We start from the raw sequence: 19,838 nt of genomic DNA, 5'->3' as shown, positions 1-19,838 counted from the left end.
AACCTGCCTTACAATGAAACGTGGATCTCACATGGTCTTGCCGTTGCCTTTTTCGTACTCAACATCGCCCTGTTTACCGTATTCACCGTCATCACAGTGCTACGGTACGCATTGTACCCCGAGATCTGGAAGGCCATGGTTGTACACCCTGCCCAGTCTATGTTTCTTGGCTGTTTCCCTATGGGGCTTGCGAGTTAGTCGCGAAGTTCTCCCCACACTACCAGATATACTAATCTCTGTGACTAGCCATTATCAACATGATGGTATTTGTATGCGCACCTGCTTGGGGCCAGTGGGTGGTGAATTGGGCATGGGCATTTTGGTGGCTTGATGCCGCTCTGTCAATGGCAACCTGCATCTCGGTGCCCTTTGTCATGTAAGTGATCTCACCACACAACATTCAGAATTCGAGACTGACCAACCATATTTGAAGGATCCATCAACACCGCCCGGGACTTCAAACAGTAACAGCCGCAAGTCTCCTCCCAATTGTCCCAGTCGTAGTCGCATCTTCAACCGGCGGCATCGTCGCCGAAGCCCTCTCAAACCCATCTCACGCCTTCACAACCCTGATCGCGTCCTACGTGCTCTGGGGCATCGGCATCTGCTTCTCGGGCATGGTCCTCGCGCTGTACTTCCACCGCCTGACGATCCACAGCCTCCCGCCCAAAGAGGCCATCGTCTCCGTCTTCCTGCCCATCGGCCCCCTGGGCCAGGGCGGCTTCGGCATCCAGCAGCTCGGAAAAGTGTCCCTGAAGCTCTTTCCCCAGACTGCGGCTCTGACCGTGGCGGCTCCGGGTGCGGTGCACGGCGGGGAGATTCTCTACTTTGTCGGGCTCTTCCTGGCACTCGTCATGTGGGGCTTCGCGCTCGTCTGGCTGTCGTTTGCTCTCATTAGCCTTGCTACGATGGAGAGAATCCCTTTCAACATGGGTTGGTGGGGGTTTACGTTCCCGCTGGGCGTGTTGGCGACATGCACCGGCATGCTGGCCCAAGACTTGGACAGCCCCTTTTTCAGGGTCATGACCATGGTTTGTCTCCATCTCATTCTTGTCGATAAGTTTTGCTGACTTCTCCCGACAGGTCTTCTCCCTCTCCGTATGCTTGCTCTGGCTGCTGGTTGCAATGAGAACACTTCACCAGGCCATTTCTGGTGAAATTTTCTTTGCGCCGTGTCTGAAGGATATTCGAGACAAGCAAGCGCAAGCTGGATCGGACCGGAGGGTTTGATAGTTTGGATCGATATAAAAGGCCAAAAGCAACAGCGACGGAGTCCGATGTTCAGCAAATGGCTGCCACCATGGGCATGAACCTAGGTCTATTTCTCGTAAAATAGCTAGACTCCCGTGCAGTCATTTCACCAGGATTTATTAATGACTAATCCGGTGCTACATCTCCCTTCAATCATATAGGCATGTGTACCCGGGAACGTTGAAAGGTGACAAGGTGTATAATACGCAATCCGTAGATTTCAGTATGAGTTCTAAGCCCAAATCAACTAGAGAATTTAACTTCAACTGGACCTGTAAACGGCTTCCTTCGACAGGCGGGCTCCTGTCTTAGTCATGGCGTTCTCACAAAAGAAGAGCCTCGAGATGCCCTCCACTGGCTGAGGTGCCATTCATTGCCAATGGTCAGCAACTGGGGAGCCCCAAAGACGCTAATGGCGGGGTCGATGAGGTGCAGGGCCAGGCCTAAAATTCTTTGGCGGGGCACCGCTAAGCACCCAGGTCAGCCACTGGGAAAGTTTGACACTTGAAATAATTATTGCAATTGCGCTCGCACCCACTGGTCCAAGCCCATTTCGCACACCCCGCCACTGCTCATACGCAACTTGGAAGAAATCACAATCTCACGGCGCGTTCCTCAAAAGAGTGACGAAACAATCCGCGCATAGCTCGTCTTCGAGCACCGCGCTCCGTCGCAGCACCAATGGCTTCCACTCTTGAGCCCGTAGGCTTCAAGTCCATGTTGAACAGTGAGTAGACCCTTGCACTTGGTGCCTCCCGCTATCACTGTTTCTTGTTCAGCCACTCATTCTGTATTTTTTTTTTTTGTTGCGCGTAGACGTCCACGATGTTTGGCAGCAAGTTCGCATACCTGTGATCTTATTCACAGCTTTTGGACTTTTAATTCTACGATTCTATCTTCATTCTACCGAGGAGAAGAGCGAATTGAAGGCCCTGCCCAAGGCCTACAACAGAGAGAAGCCCGAGACGAAGCCCGTGGAGGAGAGGAAGGATGTTAAACCAAGCCCGCCGAGCCCTGCTGTCGAGTCGAAAGTGCCAAAGTCGAACGGACCCAAAAGGATAAAAGGCGGAATCGTCAAGAGGACTTCATCTAACGAAGCAAAGGGAGAGGCTCTGGTCCGCAAGGTCAGGCCTCTGGTCTTCTTTTCGAGCATCACCGCAAACACACCCAAGATCGCAAAGGAGTACGCAGAGGGTCTGGAAAAGGAGCTGCAAAAGGTAGCTGCGGAGACCGACTGTACGTTCGCGACTCCCGAGGTGCTGGACCTTGCCGAGGTCGACTTTGACGACTACTTCATCACCCCGCCCAAGTCGGAAGAGGACCCGGCGGACCTCTTTTACCTGTTCCTACTACCAAGCTACAACATTGACACCATCAACGACACCTTCTTGGAGCACCTTCAGGAGACTCACCATGACTTCCGTATCGACACCGCACCGCTGTCCTCGCTGCTCGGATACTCTGTCTTTGGATTCGGTGATAGGGAGGGCTGGCCGACAGAAGAGGATGGGTTCTGTTTCCAGGCCAAGCAGGTCGACAAGTGGATGGCGAAGCTGACGGGCCGGAAGAGAGCCTTCCCCGTCGGAATGGGCGATACGAAGAGAGACTACACTGAGCGCCTGTCCGAGTGGTCAGAGGGTGTCGTTGACGTTCTCGACATGCTGGCCAAAACTGGCAGCCTAGGAGAAGGGCTCCCGGGAAGCGGTGCCCCTGAGGAAAGCGATGACGAGTCTGCGGCCGAGGACGACGACGAGGTGTTGATTGAGGACTCTGAGACGAAGCCCGAGAAGCTCAAGAGCCGTAAGAACATTGATGACGTCGAAGACTTGGGGCGCATCATGAAGAGCTCCAACCCCGACGCAGCCACAAACGGCCGCGCAGCTAAATCAGCAACGGCTGGGGCAGCGGCGCCCATCGCCGTGGATTTCACGACATACGGCAAGACGGTCGCGAAGAAGACCCCGCTCAACGCCGCCAAGGAGATGGTGCCTAAGAACTCGCCTACGTACGCCTCGCTCACGAAGCAGGGCTACTCCATCGTCGGCTCGCACTCTGGCGTCAAGATCTGCCGCTGGACGAAATCCGCCCTCCGCGGCCGCGGCTCCTGCTACAAGTACTCCTTCTACGGCATCAACTCCCACCAGTGCATGGAGACCACCCCGTCGCTGTCGTGCTCAAACAAGTGCGTCTTTTGCTGGCGCCACGGCACCAACCCCGTCGGCACGACCTGGCGCTGGGTCGTCGACCCACCCGAGCTCATCTTTGACGGCGTCAAAGCGAACCACTACAACAAGATCAAGATGCTGCGCGGCGTTCCCGGCGTCCGCGCCGAGCGCTTCGCCGAGGCCATGCGCATACGGCACTGCGCCCTCTCCCTCGTCGGCGAGCCCATCTTCTACCCCTACATCAACGAGTTCCTCGGCATGCTCCACGCCGAGCGCATCTCCTCCTTCTTAGTCTGCAACGCCCAGCATCCGGACCAGCTCGCCGCCCTCAAGGCCGTGACGCAGCTGTACGTCTCCATCGACGCGTCCAACAAGGAGTCCCTTCGAAAGATCGACCGCCCCCTGCACCGGGACTTCTGGGAGCGCTTCCAGCGGTGTCTGGACATCCTCAGGGAGAAGCGCTTCAAGCACCGCACCGTCTTCCGCCTGACCCTGGTCAAGGGCTTCAACGTCGACGATGAGGTCGAGGGTTACGCGCAGCTCGTGGAGAAGGGCCTCCCTTGCTTCGTCGAGATCAAGGGCGTCACCTACTGCGGCACCTCGACGGCGTCCAACGCCGGCCTGAGCATGTCCAACGTCCCCTTTTACTGGGAAGTCCAAGAGTTCGTTACGGCGCTGGAGAAGAGGCTCAACGAAAAGGGGCTCAAGTACGGCATCGCCGCGGAGCACGCCCACAGCTGTTGCGTCTTGCTCGCAAGCGATCGGTTCTACAAAGATGGCAAGTGGCACCCCCGCATCGACTACCAGCGCTTCTTTGAGCTGCTGGAGGAGCGGGGCGCCGACGGAGACTGGAAGCCTGAGGATTACATGGGCGAGGCGACGCCTGAATGGGCCACCTGGGGCAAAGGCGGTTTCGACCCCAGAGATGACAGAGTCGATAGGAAGGGCAGGAAAATCGAGGTCTAGGTTATTCGGCAGAGGAGTAATTCAAACGGAAAATCAAATAGGCGCTAGCTGCATGTTCTCAAAAAACCAGATACACATGCATTATGAAATTGTGAGATTTCGTGGATCTTCTTCATCTTCTTGCCTATTTGTCCCTGCCAGGATCGTCAATATACACTTGGTTTCTTTCCTCTTACAAAACCTTCTATCAAAACAGCCCCAGCCGGCCAGGTATTGTACAGTGAAAAGTCGTAATTCCTCCTTCCTCTTCTCGCAGAATGCCGGGGGATTACGTATGGGATGGTGGATTTGCAGCATCACGCCATTGGTGGAGTGACTGCGGATTTTTTGGAGGCGAGCGCGCGCCGGAATGTGTGTGTCCAGGTTTCGGGGGGTGTGAGAGAGTGGAGGGGAACTCGTTATGGTGAGAGCTACATCGTTCGAGCGAGGCTCTTTTAGTCCAGGCCGACGGTGGGCATGCCGCCGAGGTCAGCGTTGATGCCACCCTGGTACTGGCCAATGTTGAGAGAGGAGTCGTAGGCGATCATCTCGGCGAGAACGTCAAGGACGGGCTAGATATAAGGTCAGTTCCAGATCAAATACTGTAGCAATTTTCCGGGGATCCAAAGAGGTCTCTTACCTTGGGAACGGTCTTGTCGTAGATGCCGATCAGGTCACCAGGCGTAGGGTAGACCTTGAGGCCCTTGTAGAACGCAAGCGCGGCTTCAACGGCGCGCGTGGCTGTAACATCAACACTTGTTAGCAAGCTGGACCATCTCGCCTGACCTCGGGTAATTCTTCTCGCGTTGGGGTAAGACTAACGGTCGGCGGAGAGGGTCTCTCCCTCGGAAACCTGCTGGAGGAAGTATGCTTCCTTCTGCTCGACGTCGGTAGGGAAGCCCTCCTCCTTGGCCTCATCGACGGCCTCTTTGATGGCTTCCCTTTGTCGGACAGTCTCCTGCTGGGCCGACTCCTTCTCGGCCTTGTGCTGTCTGCGCTCGTTTCGGCGCAGTTCTCTCCGGAACTCGGCCTTGTTGCGTCGCTGGTAGTCGAAGAAGGCGGCGTACGCTTTAATGACCAACATTAGCAAACGCGGCTCCAATTAAACTGGTTCCTCGATCCCATTAGGGAATTGGCAAAGGGAAAACAGTGATATCGAGGTGCGTGGAGGTGTCGAGGCAGACTCACCAACCAAGCCGGTAACGGCGGCGGCGACTGATGCCGTCACTATCGTGGAAGTCTGGGACATATTTTTTCTGGAACTTGGGGAAAAGCGGACGGGAGGTTTGGCTTCCGGTCTACAGCAGTTGGAGCTGATGGCGACGATGGGAGCTGACGGGGTTTGTGCTCAGGTTCACAATGTTGCGCTTTGTGAGTTGGGAGATGGTTGAATGACCGGGGGCAGACAACGGGCGAGGATTCGTTGACGGAGTAAATATCGAAGGAAAGAAGCTCTACCGGGCATTGATGGAGCTTCCTCTACCAATTTTTTTAGCCTCTGCGCCATGGTTCCCAGGTCGCGTTCTCTTGCCAAGCAGCCGCTGGAGTGGGTCTCTGAGAGCACAGACCAGACACACTGATCAGATAGGTACGTACTGAATCGACAGCTTACTTAGGTAGGTGCACTGCTGCAGCACCTACCAAGAGGCCACTACTGTCCACTGGAGGACGATGTTAGGTGCCCGCCTTTCAGATTACGTAGAGGGATAAGTGCTGCGTGCCACAACCACTTGGGACTCCACGTCCATTTTGATGTCCAACTGTGCAGGGGTCTTGTCCTCTCAATGGCCACTACAGCACGGCAGCTTCCCAATCCGCGGACGACAGACGGTGCATGAAACAACATCAATCCGACCTGATCTGCGACTTCACCAAAGGGGCTTTGTCCTCGTTCTTCCTACCCACATACACTTGCCTCTTTATGCGCAATAATTGCTACTAGATACGTGCCCTTTAGCACGTAACACCAGCTCCAACCGCCCGCCATGTCGGAAGATCGGGAGCGCAGCAAGATCTCACTCCGAAGTGGAAAGAGAAAGGGCCGCCCGCAGATTAGTGCACCTCGCCAGATCTCAGAGCCCATCCTACAAGATGGCTCTGGCCCCGTACGGCCTCCCGGCTCAAGGCCGATGGCAGATGCAGGCCCTCCGCCGGTTCAGCCTCGGCTTCGCCCGCCACCACAAGCTGGAGGTGGAAAGGTAAGCATCCTCAGCAAGGGCTGAATGGAGAATCAAGTTGAGGGTATTGGGGGCTGACGGGAGAATCTATAGACCTCGGACTTGGTCAAGCGACGATACTCGACGCGGTTTAACACCCTGCCGAACGACTTCGACGTGAATAACCCGCCAGTACCGTCCATGCCATCCCTCGACAAGTACGAGTCCCGCCAGCGAAGAGCAGCACAGCCCCCTCCCAGCCGTGGAGGCACAGCACCAGCACCAATTGTCGATATAAAGGCATTGCGAGATCCCGGATTGGTCCCAGACCAATGTGAGCAATGGACCTCTTTGCTCCATAGCATGTAACTAACGCAGTTCTAGATGTTGCGACATTGCTCAGCGAAGCGGACGAAGACCAGATCCGAGAATTCGAGGATAACCTACGCAATCTCAAGGGCCGGGCCAATGCAGACTTGCAGCAGAATGTCATGCAGAACCGGACCCAGTTTATCAAGATTAGCAAGGAGGCCGAGAAGCTCAAGGGCGAGATGCGAGCGTTGAAGAACCTGATGACGGACCTCAAGGTGAATACAACAGCGCTTCGCCAGGCCTCAAACAACGGGAACAATGAGTCTTCAAGCCTTGGAGGCGAACTGTCGACAGGCTTGAGCAAGAGGGACAAGCGAAGCTCGGTCGCAGACCGAAGCGCCCTTTGGAACTCGCAAATGCAGGCACTGTACAAGAATGTTGAGGGTTCCCAAAAGTTCCTGCCCAATTCTGCTCGGCGCCATGTCATCCAGAATGCTGGAGCCTGGATTGAGCTTGATAACGCTACCTACAAGTCTCGACGAGCGATGCAGATATTCCTACTAAGCGATCATTTGCTTATTGCATCTCGCAAAAAGAGAAAGGCCGATGTCCCGCCTCGCGAAGCTCAAGGTCCCCTGGTAAAGCTGGTCGCGGATCGTTGCTGGCCACTGCTTGATATTGAGGTTGTTGATATGGCCGGGCCCGGCGATGGCTCGACGACGAGAAACAAATTGGCAGATGCTGTCATGGTCAGAGGTGTCGGCCAGGAATCTGTCATCTACCGAACTGAAAAGCCAGAGGATACGGAGAAGAACAGTCTGCTTCTCAACATCCGCAAAGCAGTGGAAGAGTTACGCAAAGAGCGACAGTCAGAACTGGAGGCCAACAATAAGGCCAAGGAGACGATCAACTACTTTGCGTCCCGTGATCCCGGTCTGCTGCAGAAGACTGAGCTTCTGGAAACATTGTCCGACATCAAGGACATGCTCATCGACGTGGACGGAAAGCAGCAGAATCTGCGATGGGTCGAAAGCCAGATGGACGAACTCGACATTGACATCGCCTTACAGAGCTTTGAGCCAGCAGTTGACCGCGTGGAGAAGCTGAAGAATCTCGCTCGAGGCCTGAAGAACAACGCGGTGGCGCAGGACTTCATCAGCTTCAAGGTCGAAGAACGATGTGCCAAGCTAGCGGGCATGATCATTCGCGAGCTCGAGACGACACACACGGCGCCTACCAAGAACAAGCGTAACATTAGTTGGCTGGCCAGGCTTGGCTACGAAGACCGGGCTCGCGAGGCATATCTGGTCGCCAGACATGATATTATCACAAAGCGATCGAGGTGAGATTGGCGATGCTACGTGTCGTTTTGAATTTGGCTAACCCCCTTTCAGGCAATGCATCTTCCAGGGTGATTTGCACTTGTACATTTGGGAGCTCTCCTTTGTTTACTTCTCTCTGATCCGCAACACCGTGAGCTGCTTTCACTCTTGCTTTCCTCCGCCGATGATGAGCGCCTGCGTCAAATGGGCCAAGGAAGAGGTGGAGACGTTCAACGGCATCCTCGCGCGACAGCTGAGTGGAACAGAGCGCGGCGGAAAGGTCTGGAACGAATGCATGGAGCGCGCCCATGAGCACGCAAAGATGCTGAACGAGGTGCAGCTCGATTTCCGCACACTTGTTGGACGTGATTTGGAGCACTCATCGGGCGTCACCAGCCCCGTTGGTCTCGGGCTATCGTAGTTGGTAACGAGTGAGCGTACCGAGACCTTGCGACGTCTACAATAGGCATGCTAGAGACGGTGTTGACGGGCCTCGAGTAATGGCAATTGTAATGGTAATGGACAATGAATGGACGGGCTGAAGATTGCGGGTTGTGTTTGGTCCGCGGTCAAGTAAATGATACCGAGACATTGAAGACGAAATGACGGAAGTGCCGTGGCCACTGGCATGTGCACAGGTATTTTGGGCCACTTGAGGCTTGTTTGGCCCCTGGCCTGTTTACTTGCGACGACGTTTGTTACCTAAATAGGGAGATGAGTAGCCATAGGACAAGAGACCTATATCGAAATTCGCTTTCGAAACTCGCTGATGGGAATAACGGGAAGCAACCAGTGTGACAAAGGCAATCAGAGAAATCAGAGTTTCGTGAGATCGATCGATGACATGATGCTCGGTGTGTCTACCGTCTCATTAAGATATTAAGATTGAGATGCTTTACTTTGACTGCCCAGGTATCCGTATTACCTAGGTACATACCTACCTATTGGACTTTACCTTCATGTCGAGGTTGATGCATCAAAGGAGTAGACGCAGAAGTGGCGAGGCTTACGTTAGTGCAGTGTATCGGATTAAGCGAGTCTAGGCCAGGAGGTGTCACCCAATGAGAGGCATTTGTCTCCTGCCTCATGGTTCGGGTGTGTTTCTTGCCTGGGGGCTCAGGAAAGTCCCATCCAGTGTGGTGGTGTATCACTCAATTCCCCTCCTGCCCCAGTCTGCTGGTCTTGCTGCAACCAGCAAGCACCACACCACGCCCGCCGCACCTGCACCCAGCACTAGAGCACCACCTTCCACATCGCAAAAATCCCCAGTGCCCAACGTCGACGTCTCTCCCCGTTCTCATCACAGCATCCAGAGAACATAATCCCTTCCAACCCCACCCTGCGCGAACACTTTCAACGTTGTGTTTCTCTCCCTCGCCCAAAACACTCGATCGCGTCCTCCTTATCTGGCCTCAGACGAAGCTCTGACCGCCTGTGACGATTCGCCGCCAGCCCCACGCTACGATTGAGGTGCTGTGCCAATCTGAATACCGCGACCGGCTGCTGAAAACAACGTCATCCTCAGCCTAACTCGACGACCCCGACGACGCTGTCTCCTTCGCTCCTCACGACCCTGCCTTCGTGCGATCGAGCCATCTATCAACATCCCAATCATTTCAATCGATTAGACGACTTTCAGCATGGATACGAACATGGAGGACGTCGGCCGTGTCCCCGCCGATCTGCCTTCCACCCAGAACCTCGAGCCCACCACGATCCCTACTTTAGATGGTTGGATCGAGAGCCTCATGAGCTGCAAGCAACTCGTCGAGGCCGATGTCCAGAGACTCTGCGAGAAGGTAAGTCTTTCATCTCCAGCGATACTAAAGGTCGTGATGCGCGTTTCCCACGGCGTCATAGCTGCGGTTCGCCGTTCGGCCTCCCCCCTCCCCTCATCTCGAATCACCCCTCTCGCGTGACCCCTTAGGGATGCCTCGCTAACGTCCATCAATAGGCGCGAGAAGTCTTGCAGGACGAATCCAATGTGCAGCCCGTCGTATGTATCCCCGATCGCAGGGTAGGCGATTCAAGCTGACCCCCCTCATTCAGAAATGCCCGGTGACAGTGTGCGGTGATATCCACGGCCAATTTCACGATCTTATGGAGTTGTTCAAGATTGGCGGTCCGAACCCCGACACCAACTACCTCTTCATGGGTATGCTGACCAAATCATCTGCTCGCACTCTCTTGGATAGACGCTTACCCTGCTAGGTGACTACGTCGACCGTGGTTACTACTCCGTCGAGACCGTGACTCTCCTCGTCGCCCTCAAGATCCGATACCCTCAGCGCATCACCATCCTGCGTGGCAACCACGAGTCCCGCCAGATTACCCAAGTCTACGGCTTCTACGACGAGTGCCTCAGGAAATACGGCAACGCCAACGTCTGGAAGTACTTCACCGACCTCTTCGACTACCTCCCCCTTACCGCCCTCATCGACAACCAGATCTTCTGTTTGCACGGTGGTCTGTCTCCTAGTATCGACACCCTGGACAATATCAGAGCTCTCGACAGAATCCAGGAAGTCCCCCACGAGGGCCCCATGTGCGACCTCCTCTGGTCCGACCCTGATGACCGCTGCGGCTGGGGGATATCACCCCGTGGTGCCGGTTATACGTTCGGTCAGGACATCTCCGAGGCTTTCAACCACAACAACGGTCTGACGCTTATTGCGCGTGCTCATCAACTGGTGATGGAGGGCTACAATTGGTCTCAAGACAGAAATGTCGTGACGATTTTCTCTGGTAAGCGGAGCTCCTTGATGCGATGGGCTGGAGAATCATGACTAACCGAGCCAGCACCCAACTACTGTTACAGATGCGGTAACCAGGCGGCGATCATGGAAATCGACGAACATCTCAAGTACACTTTGTAAGCATACCCTTCTCACCAATGTACTGTTGACAAGTGTATACTAACTATGCGCAGCCTGCAATTCGATCCTTGCCCCAGAGCTGGCGAGCCGATGGTCTCGAGACGCACACCCGACTACTTCCTCTGATCAACCTATCCGATACCCTTACCGTCCCTCATTCAGATCGATCTGGATGTTACCCATGGACGGAATTCGAAGAGATGGGGGCGTGCATGCTCAACTTGCATTGGTGTTTTAGGGGCGTCTAATCTTGTAAGATTACAACAACAAAAGCCAAGAGAACCAATGTACTCCCAAGAAAGAGAGATCCTGCGTTGAGCAATATGATATAGAGCGAGAGAGAAACAGAATGGCCCCAGGACGCTCAATTAGGAGCGCGAGAGTTCCTTAGCATTAAGGTTCCTGGTGTATCCTGGACGCTTTCCTCTGTCATCACGTTAGATACTCATCATAGACCGCCGGCAACAAAGAAGGTGTCGATGTTAATGACAAGCTGATGTTAAAATTTCCGTTTTGCACCCTGATTTGTCATGCATGGATACGACAAAGTTCCGGGCTAATGCCTTGAAGGTGAGCTTCCAAGCTACTATTTTATTTCAGTACACGAACATATGATCACCTTGCGCCTATAGGTCTTTACCGGAACCTCCCAAATATGCATCGTTATCATCATACATTATCTTTCCTGTATCATATACCGGACGTAACGTTGTACCCTGGTCCCGGTGATCCTTCCTCACCTCCGATGCCGCCTGCGTCGACGTTCATGACTTCGTCTCCTCTCCTCGCTCGTCTTCCTCCTGGTTGGTCGACCCCTTCTGACTTTCTTCTCGACGACTACACGCTCACGGAAGATCTCTCTCCTTCTTCCCCCAATGCCTAGGCCACCTATACCCACGTTGATCTCGTTGCTGATCTCCTCGGACCGACTGCTCACCGTCGAACGCGTCCCGCCAAAATAGCCGCTTCGACTGTCTCCGGATCCCGTCAGGTAGCTGCTCCGGGTGTAGTCGGTGGCGAGGTAGCCGCTCGGGGTGAAGTACTCTGTGCGAGACGAGGCTCGTCCTCGCGCCGCCGTCGTGGTGCGTCTGGAGAAGGAGGTAATGACGCCGTGGCCTCCGTGGCGGCGGCCGCCGCGGAACCTCTCGCGGACGGTGAGGGTGCTGACGCGTTTGTAGGCGTGCTGGCCCTTTGCGTAGTGGCCAGGCTTGCAGGCACCATCGGGGACGTGGAAGCGGAGGTCGAAGCGGAAGAGGGCGTAGAGGAAGATGACGACGAGCTCGAGGTCGTAGTTGAAGATGTAGTAGCAGGCTTTGTGGTGCCACCAGCCGGGGAAGAGGACGGGGCGGACGGCGTAGTTTACGGCGCAGCGGTAGGCGGCGCCGATGGTCATGAGGGTCGCGGCGGTGAGGACAAGGATGATTTTGGTGGTGAGGGAGCCGTAGCCGAAGGGTTCAGGGCGGCGGAGGCCCGGGTAGAAGGCGGCGAAGAGGAGGATGGGGATGGGGAGGAAGGCGATGAGGGCTAACGTGGTGGAGGTGAAGAGCTGGACGACGCGGCAGTCGTGGAGGCTCACCGGGTCGAGGGTGTAGAAGCTGACGACGAGGGCGGTGATGGCGCAGACGAGGCAGACGAAGATGAGGAAGTAGGTGAAGAGGAAGAAGGCGTTGACGGCGGGCAGCCAGCCAATATTCGGGTGGAGGCCGCGTAGGAGGCGGTGGGTGAAGAGAAGGTTGAGGACGAAGAGGAGGACGACGCCGGCGGCGGCGAAGACGGCTGCCGCGATGTTGAGGGAGACGTTCCAGGGCTGGGTGGCCCAGGCGATGCGGAGGGAGAGGGCGATGATGCGGGTGAGGCAGAAGCCAACGAGGACGCCCGAGGGGAGGAACTTGTGGCCCCGGCCCAAGTTGCGTACAAGGATTGCGCCGTTGAGGAGGGCGGCGGCGAAGAAGAAGATGATGAGGATGATGCAGATTGGGACGTCTACCCTCACGTCGGGGATGAGGCCCAGGGCGGCCACTTGTGGGGGGTAAGGAGGCCCATACAAAGGCAGCTGGTAAGTGGGAACGAGTTCACGATGTCAGTCATGGGGTCTTCTTTTGCAATACTGAACAGGAAGGGGGGGGGATAGGGGGGTTGACGAACCGGTGCCCCAATGGGTATGAGTGCCGCCATTCTGACTAAGTGCCCGTCAGGAGTAGTAACTATTCACAGGCTTGAAGCTGCTGGCGAGCCAAGCAGCACCTGCAAAACAGCTACAAACAGGGAGGAGGAGGAGGCTCGATGAGCTGGACAGACGAGGATGCTTGGCAGCCAGTGCTCATGCTCATGCTCGTGCTAGGAAAAGGAGGAGATCTCAACCAAACGTTATAGCCACCCCGAATGCAAGTCAAAAGAGAGGAAAGAATCCTCTCTCTCCCTTCATTGCGTACGGCTAGTTTCTTGGAAAAGACCGGGGTAAGAGCAATTCTTTATCATCGTGTCTGCCGCGCGGAAACATGTTCGTCTGAGCTTGGAGTGCGTTCTTCCTTAGCGTCGGCGAAGGGTGCGTTGGTCTACGTGAGCTATTCGGCACGGACATGGGGGGAAGAGGGCGACGGGCGAGGCAAAGGTAAAGGCGGATGCGGGTTTCAGCCTGTGGCAAGAGCTGAGAAGAGCTGAGAGCGAGAAAGGTTTGGATTGGCTCTCGCTGATGAGTTTGTGCGGTCTTTTGTGGTGTTCTCGAATAATGGGTGAGGGTGATGAGTGGTGGGAGTTCGTCTCATAGACAAAATGGCGTTGTGAAGAAACGAGATGACAGTATGCTGCCTCTCATACCCCATACTCTCGTCCTCAATTGTATTAGTCGGTCTCTTTCTCAAATTCCCTTTCTATGGCCAATCGTGCCTGAAGTCGTAGGATCGACCCGAGAAGCGAATAGCGAGCCTAAGAAGCAGAGCCTTGCCCCTCGAGATCATCGCGTCCGCTTCACGCTTACAGCGGCACGCGGCACGCAACATGTAAGATCTCTGCAGGCTCGGATCCTTGAGAACAGAGAAAGAGTTCGCACATGTCGGAAACTTGCGAGACAACTCAGCCCCAGCCAAACTAATGCAGAGCAAGGCTGAAGGCGTTTGCCCCCATCTCATCGCCGGCAACTATAGATCGGGGAAAGAGAAAGGGGGCATGTCATTGCACAGTAAGGCTGCGGTGCAGAAACATGTTTCCCATCGGTCCCTTGCCGGTCTACCTGGGACAGTCAACGTCGGTGGTCCGCATCCCTCTTGGACGTGCGCCGCCGTTAGTCCCGCAGCGAGCGATGTCGATGGCTGGGGAGCCACGCTCACGGACCTTGAAAGTGAGGGACCGGTGCTCACCGGACTTCTACTTTATGTGTTCAATTGTCGGAAACAACGGCTCGTGAGTCTCGCCTTATGAGCTATGTCGAATCCTGAATTTCTAGACAGTAATTTGCTGTAAGATTGAACAAGAGTAAGTCTAGCGGCGAATGCTCAGGCTGGTCTTCGCCCGTATCCATTCTATAAACAATGTGGCTCCTAGTCGACCATGTCGTCATACCCTAACTCGTTCAAATAAGTGGCATGGCCGAGCTTATTGTTGTTGATGGGTGTCATCAAGATGCGTCCCGTGATTCGTTAAGGCGTGTCCAATCCGCAACACGGCGCTCTTGAATCGGGTTTCAATGTCAAAATAAATGTTTCTGTGGCTCCTTAAAACGTCAGATGATGCTACCGAAGGACCATGGGCTCGACAGACATTGAACCTCACATATAGCTCGATGGTATAACCTTGTCGAGTCAACCAGCCAGACACTCAAGCTTTCTCATCCAAGACTCTTGATGCTGATCAGACCAAACGATGCACAACCCATCGTCAAACCCCGATGTAGTGTGTGGCATCGGACACTTAAGCTTAATACTTATTGCGCAATGAGTTCTCACCATCAGAGATTATGCTGAAGAGTGTTGTGACTTAGAACAGGATTCAAAGCTGGCACAGGTGATGATTATCGTTTGAAATTCAACATGACTATGAGGCATGGCAACACTGCGTGAGAAGGTATCCAAGGCAAATTATTCGTATCGACATTGAACGGGACGGAGATAATTTCCAATGCTGTGGAAACTTCTTCGAGATGACGAAAAACTTGGAGCAGACGTCTTGTCCAGAGAACGCAAAACCGCGTCGAGAACCTCCCGAGAGTGTCGGTTAATACGACCGTCACCCAAGGGGGTTTGACGCATATTAACATTGCGACAACACCGCTTTACTATACTGCTGCGACCAGACAATCGGAAAAGGAGTGCCTTAATACAATGTCATTGACAGTCCCGAATATCGGATCTTAGATCGTCGAGGATCATCTACTGATTGAAGAACAATGTCCAAGCTCACTTGGATTATAGGCCAATCAGGCAATGTCTTTTGCAAGGCATAGGAACAATTGCCCCCCAGTGATGAATCCGAGGTAGTAGTACCGGGAGATATGCGTCTATTCTATTAGCATGAACTTGCTGTGATTTAATCGTAGCTGTGTCAGCCGCAGTATGCCAACCGATGTGACACCACCGTTTCGCCGCATAAAAGGCAATAACGGCGAGGCCGCAGCAGTCCTCAAGGAATATTTGCTGCGTGCCGCTTCTCAAACGCAGCTCCGCGAGTAGTTGCCGACGGCCGTCGTTTCTCAATTTGACAGCGGAGCCGTTTCCTTCAGTTCGTCCCTAGACAAGGCAATCAAGACACTCGGAGTCGTAAAGTGTACTGAGTACTTAAGGGATACCCAGTGTAACCAGTCACTCGAACGCCGTTATGTGCAGTAGCGTGGGGAGCAACGGTCTCAAGTCAGAAACGTTCCTTTGTTGATCTTTGTTGGACGTGTGGATAGGTATTTTAGTTCGACGGGGCCAATGGTTGCCACGTTTTTGAAGTAGGAAGCATAGTAGCTGATAGCTTTTGACGACAAGCCGACACAAAGCCAATGGTAGGGCATTTTAGCCTCAGACTCAGCGGCAACATGCATGCTCGAATCCTTCTGCTTCCCACGACGTGCAAGATAAACCATGCTGCGTGGCGCCGTTGTCTCAAGACATGAAAGAGCGGTCCGAACTGTGGCAGAACTTTAGAGTCGTTGCGCCCGATTGAACCCGGACTGAGGCAGTATGCGCAGAGACTCCGCATGCGACTGGCTGAGCCTGGGAATTGTCTATGCAAGGGATTCCCCTCATCCACAGCATCGCTGGTACTCAATAGGGAAGATGAGACTGTCATCATAACCGAGGACAGACGGCAAGGAGATTCTTACGTGCAACCAAGCCTGTTGTTCCCAACAGCCGCGAGACGTGTTGATATAGACTTTCAGCGTGCTTACCCGAAGTCAGCATTTGACCTCGGATCCGAACTGTTCCATGGTCGGCTGACGTGTATTACAACAAGCGATTGGCAGTGAAAATGGGACGAGCATTTGAAGATCCTCAAGCTCGACGATTTGCGATGTTTCTCACTCATCCCACGCCAGTTCTATTTTTGTTTGTTGATCATTGCACGTGCTTCGATTTAGGGTTGAGTGAGTTCTCCGTGACAGCGGGAACGGCTGGCCGCGTGGTGAACAAACGGCCGAAATCTTGGTCTACGGATACGGAATCCCGCCAAAGGTCCGACTTGAAACACGACAATGATCGGCGATATTATCGGATTCAAGTGTTGAACAATTCGCACTCGAAGCCTCGAAGCCTCGAACACCGACCTCGAGAACTCAGAGCTGCTGACTGGCGACCTAGGTGAGATATGATGGGGTTGGAATGGAGGCGAGCTGTCATTGGGTAGATCGTCCAAACGGCGCGTTCATCCTTGGGAGCAATCCGACGAAGTGGCTAGGCCTTGTCCGTGCCACGCAAGGTAGAAGCAGCGCTGGGACCATCTTTCATTTCGCAAACGCTGCTATCGCCAGTAGCCGACACGGTTTCTGGGTCAGGGAGCCGTGGAGTTGCGCTGCTCTTTCTCCACTGTATTCGCAACCCCTGTTGTAATCCTGAAGCATTGTGAACCTCACCAATCAGAGCACAGTATCGCGGGGGTTGAGACATGCGCGAGGTCGTGGTAATTTCGCCTATTACTCCGCTTTGTCAACCGCCTTGGTTGCCCCTCGAGTCTATTCGGCAGTTTGTGGATGTTTCTTCGCTGAATGGATACCATGTTTATGCTCACTTAGCTTATGGAGCTCTGTTTTTGGGCTGACGATGATGGAAATTTGCAGTTTGACAGCTCGCGTCATCGTCTTGTTGGACCTCAAATGGCAATGCCAATGTAATGGCCATGGCTGCAGTCTGCGAGCAGCAAACGGTATCTTGCGCCGCGCCACAGCTGCGCTGCTGCAGTGTGACTCTGCGGACACATGTACCTGCACAAGCCTGAGGGTGAGAAAGGCACCACACCGACGCCCAGTCACCGTGCAAACATAATGAGTCTCGTTGTGCAGATTGTTGCCCGTTCCCTAATTGATCGTTTTCTGGTGGATGCAGTTGTCCACTTTGCCGATTTCGGCCGTCCTGCACCAGCCAGTATGCGAGCTGTCGCCCACAACCGTCTTGTGAACCGTGTTCGGGCGGGGAGGGTGCCGGCCGTACCCCATAATATGCATCAAGATCACAACGGATGGATGAGGGGAAACGGCTTGGACGGCGTGTAGGTATTCGTATCCGTACCGACTGTGAGCCTGCGAGATGTCTTGAAGAAGCTGAGGAAGTAAGTGTGTAGGACAAAGTGGGTTGAAACACGAGTCGATAGCCGTGAGACAGTCTGCCAACAAGCGTGTATCGGCACATGGGACCTCGAGACATGGCTCTCCCTTGCCAACGTTGCCACGAGCGTTTGCAGTTGATGGGTTTCTTCAATTTTGTTGTTGACATGCTGAGCGATTTGGCTAGACCTCCCATCACAGCCATTATCGAAGATGGGATGGCAGCGAATGACACGAACGGGCCAACCATCGCGATAATAAAGCTTCGACAAGGAAGACCGTGTGGTGTGAAGATTGATCAACGACGACGAGGACGTGTTTCCGACGGCTGATTTCCCGCCATTGCCGCACTGGCCTGACAAAGCCGGGGAAAGAGGGATAGTCCCTCCATAGTGGAAGCCATTTCATTGATGTTCCCAGTCTTCCTCGTCATCTTCAGGTGGTGTTTGTTTTCATTGCCCACATTGCCAGCACATAGGTGTCGTGACGCCGAAAATACAACGTAGACGTGAGCAGTGGAAGTTTGAAAATAGAAACGGATGGTAGGATGGCTTGGTGCCCTAAGATTGAGTGTCTCTGAGAGTGAAGTTAAGGAAATGAAAAGGAGGCGGAAAGAAACGGTAGGTGACCAACCGTCTTCCTGTCTCTCCAGATGTATCCGTAGAATCTGCCGGCGTCGAGGCGCTTAGATTCCAAGTACTCGGGACGGGACCTTTGGAAATGTTCCGAGCAGATGATGAAGAAAACAACAACAACAACAACGGTGACAGCTTTGAGGTTAAGTTGACGAGCCGAACCACGGGCCTTGTCTACTCCGTATGCCCATGAAAGGGGGAAGTTCCTGCTGGTGGCCACGGCCCACGGCTGCGATGAAGGGGTTTATTGTGGTTTATGCAAATGGGATATATCCATAGCGACGGAGGGGACGGATTGAAATGGGGAGAAAACGGAGTAGAAACCAACGATAAGAGGGGATTGGACGTGGTGCTGGGGAAGCAGTGTTGGCAGTTTGATCCATGGCCGACGAGGGGAGACCCTGAGACGCCCCTGTCAGCTTGTAGTTGCTCCCCTGCTCCACCAATTTTGAATGATCAAGGCGCCTTGCCTGTTTCTGACATTTCCGGTGGCCGTTGCTTCCCAAGTTCTCGTGAAGAGCAGGGGTAGCTGGTATGTTGCCAGGTACGAGGGGGGCTGTACGTACCGCTTGTTCCTACCGTCAACTTTCTTTACCTTCCCGGTTACAACTTGCAGCACCTGCGGAATACATAGTACCTACCTGAGTTTCTGAGCGGTTGCCCACACAGATGGGGGCCAGACTGGAGTAGCCTCTGTGCCTCTTGAGTAGCGCAGCCACTCACATCGTTCACAGCTGACGGGTCTCTGGTAGTCGCTTCTTCTCATTGGAGAGAAAGTCGCGCGGATGGCTTTCCTGCAGATGGGTGATGGCCGTGAGGTGGGCGACTTTCTTTTTGGCTGCTGTGCTTTCACCTCTTTCCTTTTCTCTTTCTGAGTAAGAGTCTCTCCTCGAGACCCAAAGAAGGCAAGGGCCCCAGCCTCCTTGCATCCATGTCCCATGTCCCATGTTCATATGGCCCCAGATCGCGTCCAGAAAGAACTTCCATCCTTACCAGAGAAGAAAGTCCACACCTCCAAACCTCTTAGTTGCACCTTCCCGCCGCGTGCCGTCGCCATTCAGGGCCTGGTCCATAGTCCACCACCCAGGTCCCGGCCCGGGGTCAACCTGAGGGAAGGAAGCGTGGGAAGACTTGGGAAGGTACCTACCTTCCACCGCACCTCTGATAATCGGCTGTGCCCATGTGCCCATCCCATGTCCCTCGCGCTGCTTGCTGCCTTCCAAATTTTCCCTATTTTCCCCAAGGTCCTCCCGTACCTGCCGCCGACTACTCCTCTTGTCTCCCCTTCCCTTTCCCTCCCGCGCGTGAGTGTGTGTGTTTGTGTGGTTGCGAGCTTCGTCCCGCCTCAAAACAACATCATCGCCTTTCCCTTCTTCTCTCGCCTCGACGAGCCCGACCGTGACACGTCGAATTTCCTTACAAATCTCGGATCTTGACTGC

General features: G+C 54.3%; 6 protein-coding genes across 6 annotated transcripts; 4 read left to right on the top strand and 2 right to left on the bottom strand.

The window, feature by feature from the left end:
- Positions 1-13: 13 nt before the first annotated feature.
- SSU1 (Plasma membrane sulfite pump involved in sulfite metabolism) lies at positions 14-1,070 on the top strand (the record flags this gene model as incomplete). Its single annotated transcript, XM_065757545.1, has 2 exons — positions 14-20; positions 499-1,070. 2 exons carry the CDS (start codon positions 14-16, stop codon positions 1,068-1,070), a joined length of 579 nt encoding a protein of 192 aa, XP_065613888.1.
- Positions 1,071-1,932: 862 nt separating this feature from the next.
- On the top strand, positions 1,933-4,382 carry YPO7 (Fe-S oxidoreductase; the record flags this gene model as incomplete). Its single annotated transcript, XM_053198559.2, has 2 exons — positions 1,933-1,978; positions 2,119-4,382. The coding sequence occupies 2 exons, from the start codon at positions 1,933-1,935 to the stop codon at positions 4,380-4,382; spliced, it is 2,310 nt and encodes a 769-aa protein (XP_053043980.2).
- A 434-nt stretch (positions 4,383-4,816) lies between these two features.
- On the bottom strand, positions 4,817-5,610 carry TOM20 (mitochondrial import receptor subunit tom20; the record flags this gene model as incomplete). The annotated part of the gene is made up of 4 exons (XM_053198560.2): positions 4,817-4,933; positions 5,002-5,102; positions 5,184-5,429; positions 5,550-5,610. The coding sequence occupies 4 exons, from the start codon at positions 5,608-5,610 to the stop codon at positions 4,817-4,819; spliced, it is 525 nt and encodes a 174-aa protein (XP_053043981.1).
- A 736-nt stretch (positions 5,611-6,346) lies between these two features.
- EXO84 (exocyst complex component exo84) lies at positions 6,347-8,572 on the top strand (the record flags this gene model as incomplete). The annotated part of the gene is made up of 4 exons (XM_053198561.2): positions 6,347-6,559; positions 6,632-6,851; positions 6,902-8,171; positions 8,224-8,572. 4 exons carry the CDS (start codon positions 6,347-6,349, stop codon positions 8,570-8,572), a joined length of 2,052 nt encoding a protein of 683 aa, XP_053043982.2.
- A 1,231-nt stretch (positions 8,573-9,803) lies between these two features.
- Positions 9,804-11,153, top strand: PPH1 (Serine/threonine-protein phosphatase PP2A catalytic subunit; the record flags this gene model as incomplete). Its single annotated transcript, XM_053198562.2, has 6 exons — positions 9,804-9,950; positions 10,106-10,147; positions 10,201-10,306; positions 10,363-10,896; positions 10,951-11,023; positions 11,081-11,153. The coding sequence occupies 6 exons, from the start codon at positions 9,804-9,806 to the stop codon at positions 11,151-11,153; spliced, it is 975 nt and encodes a 324-aa protein (XP_053043983.2).
- A 610-nt stretch (positions 11,154-11,763) lies between these two features.
- On the bottom strand, positions 11,764-13,202 carry N0V96_005989 (uncharacterized protein; the record flags this gene model as incomplete). Its single annotated transcript, XM_053198563.2, has 2 exons — positions 11,764-13,080; positions 13,173-13,202. 2 exons carry the CDS (start codon positions 13,200-13,202, stop codon positions 11,764-11,766), a joined length of 1,347 nt encoding a protein of 448 aa, XP_053043984.2.
- Positions 13,203-19,838: the final 6,636 nt, after the last annotated feature.

The sequence above is a fragment of the Colletotrichum fioriniae genome (assembly GCF_027942845.1).
Source record: "Colletotrichum fioriniae strain IMI 355084 chromosome Unknown scaffold_6, whole genome shotgun sequence".
Lineage (NCBI taxonomy): Eukaryota > Fungi > Ascomycota > Sordariomycetes > Glomerellales > Glomerellaceae > Colletotrichum > Colletotrichum fioriniae.
Note: the sequence above shows the minus strand (reverse complement) of the source record. Positions and strands in the feature narration are given on the sequence as shown.